This window comes from Penaeus vannamei, chromosome 3, assembly GCF_042767895.1.
Source record: "Penaeus vannamei isolate JL-2024 chromosome 3, ASM4276789v1, whole genome shotgun sequence".
NCBI lineage: Eukaryota > Metazoa > Arthropoda > Malacostraca > Decapoda > Penaeidae > Penaeus > Penaeus vannamei.
Window position 1 is genome coordinate 31,684,510 of NC_091551.1, and position 2,500 is coordinate 31,687,009.

Genomic DNA, 2,500 nt, shown 5'->3' on the forward strand with positions numbered 1-2,500 from the left:
CACACACACACACACACACACACACACACACACACACACACACACACACACACACACACACACACACACATACACACACACACACGTACATATACTCATACACACACTCATAAATATATATATATATATATATATATATATATATATATATATATATATATATGTATGTATGTATGTATGTATGTATATATGCTTACATTATATGCTGTGACGGTTTTTCCCCTTGCTTTGGATAATTGCAGCTTAGGTAAGGTGCAGTACCTGCATGCCTCCCTACCAGAGTTACGTGAAACCATAGAATGCAGGAGGTAGATAGACCTGCAAGGTTGATATTTCAACTAATGGTTGTAGGTCAGGCAGGTGATCTATGAAATTAGACCATGGCTGAGATCACCGTCCAGTAAGGACACTGCTCCTATGGAAGAGATTTGGGGTCACACTGTAGTATTTTCTCGTACTTGATTACAATGGAAACCAATCTTGCAATGTATTTACAGCCCTGTCAGTCAAAGCACAGACACAGATTCACAGTAGACAGTAAAATTTTGACACTCACGCGTCTTACTCACCCACTTAATTCCCATCAATGAACGCATGTACATCACTGTGCATGGATAAAAGATGTGCAGGCCAGGACAAGGAGCAATGCTTTTTAGTATAGTGCAAGGACAACAGGCTTAAGTCAAACAAATGAATTCAGAATATCTGAATGAATTACAAACGTCCTTTTCCGTTTCCTCCGAGCACGGCTCATTTCGCCTTCTCTCTGCGCAGGTGACCTTGGCTCCCTTGGCGATGCGGCTGGTGTTGGCGGGGCTGGTGGCGGCGCTGTCCGTCGCCGGCGCCGACTCCATCTTGGTGCTGGGCAGCGCTGCGGCGGCGGGCACCGGCATCTCGCTGGGGTTGGGCGGTGCCACCGGTGGCATCGCGTCTGGCTTGGCGGCTATTGGCTTGCTAGGTAATCCGCTGGTCGGCAGCTGGCCTCTGCCGCTGCGCTGCCAGGAAACAGATTTGTTGAGTGCCATTACCCCGCACTACGGGCTATAAGCGCCATATTGAGGGTATCATAATAATGAGAAACAAAAGAGTTACTTATGAAAGCTGACCCCACAGGACATTAACATTTCTGAATTTCCATTAACTTTGACCTATCATGGCAGCTGTTTAGCGTCTCTCCGGATGTTTTCTCACATGCCTCGCCTCTCCTTCGGCCGCCCGCAGGAGCGCTCAAGCTCGGTCTGCTGGCGTTGGCGGGGACGAAGGCCGCCGTCTTCGGAAAGGGCGGCGGCGGCTACGGAGGAAGAGGCTGCAGTGGCTACGGGGGCGGCTGCGGCGGAGGGCATCACAGCGGAGGTGGAGGCGGCCACGGCGGAGGTAGGACATGCCCAGGGGGCCTGTCGAGTGACCGGCTGGGCGACGAGAGGTTCCCCTCATTAGTATATCAACAAAATGCCATTGGGCTGACCCCTAATGTTAACCGTCTTTCCACGGATGTTCTCCGGCTGACATTCAAATGCTTCCCTGGATCCCGCGGGATAAACAGATTGAGATATTTATGCAAGCTGGAAGGACAAAACCGCCGTCCCGCGGGGGCGCCGAAATGTCTCTGTCTCGACTGCGATTTGCTTTTTCTAAGGAACTCGGAGACAGCGAAGGAAGGTGCAGTTCCAGTATAAGGAAATGCAGATTATTATTATCATTATTAATATCATTATTATCATTATTGTCATTGTTATGTTATCATTATTATTATTATTATCATTATCATCATTATTATTATCATTATTATTATCGTTATTATTATTATTATGATAATTATCATTATCACTATTATTATTAATAATATTATTATTATCATTATCATTAGTACTATAATTGTTATTCTTATTGCCACCATTATAATTAGTATCCTTATTGATATTCTTATCGATCATGTTATTATTATCATTATTATTACTATCATTGTTGTTATTGTTGTTATCATTATTATCTTTATTATTATTATTATCATTATTTTTATCATTATTATCATTATCGTTACTATCATTATCATTATTTTTATTGTTATTATTATTATTATCATCTTTATTATGATTGTCATCATCAGCAGCAGCAACTTAATCATTATTATTGTTGTTATTATTATTATCATTATTATTGTTATTAATATCATTATTATTATAATTGTCATTATTATTAGTTACCACTATTGTTATAATTATTATCATCAATATTATTATTGTTGTTATCATCATCATTATTATTATGATCAATATTATTATTATCATATAATTGATATTATCATTACCATTATCATTATTATTATTATTATTACTGTTGTCATTATTATTATACTTGTTGTTGTTGTTAGTATCATTCTTATCCTCCTTATCATTTCCATCATTATGATTGATATTAGTATATTCTGGATGTCGTTGTGTCCGCCTTATAGCTTCACTAATGCAAGTGATTCTGTTTGCCAACAGGTGGCTATGTAGCC

At 40.2% G+C, this 2,500-nt stretch overlaps 1 protein-coding gene across 1 annotated transcript in view; it reads left to right on the top strand.

The window, feature by feature from the left end:
* The window catches only part of LOC113807332 (uncharacterized), a 21,721-nt gene that overhangs the window by 16,753 nt on the left and 2,468 nt on the right, over window positions 1–2,500 (top strand). The window contains exons 2-4 of the mRNA XM_070116017.1: window positions 775–958; window positions 1,222–1,374; window positions 2,487–2,500. The exon at window positions 2,487–2,500 is cut by the window's right edge and continues 831 nt beyond it. Of these exons, the coding sequence (XP_069972118.1) occupies window positions 796–958; window positions 1,222–1,374; window positions 2,487–2,500 (330 nt within the window). The 5' untranslated portion in view covers window positions 775–795. The remainder of the gene's footprint in view (window positions 1–774; window positions 959–1,221; window positions 1,375–2,486) is intronic.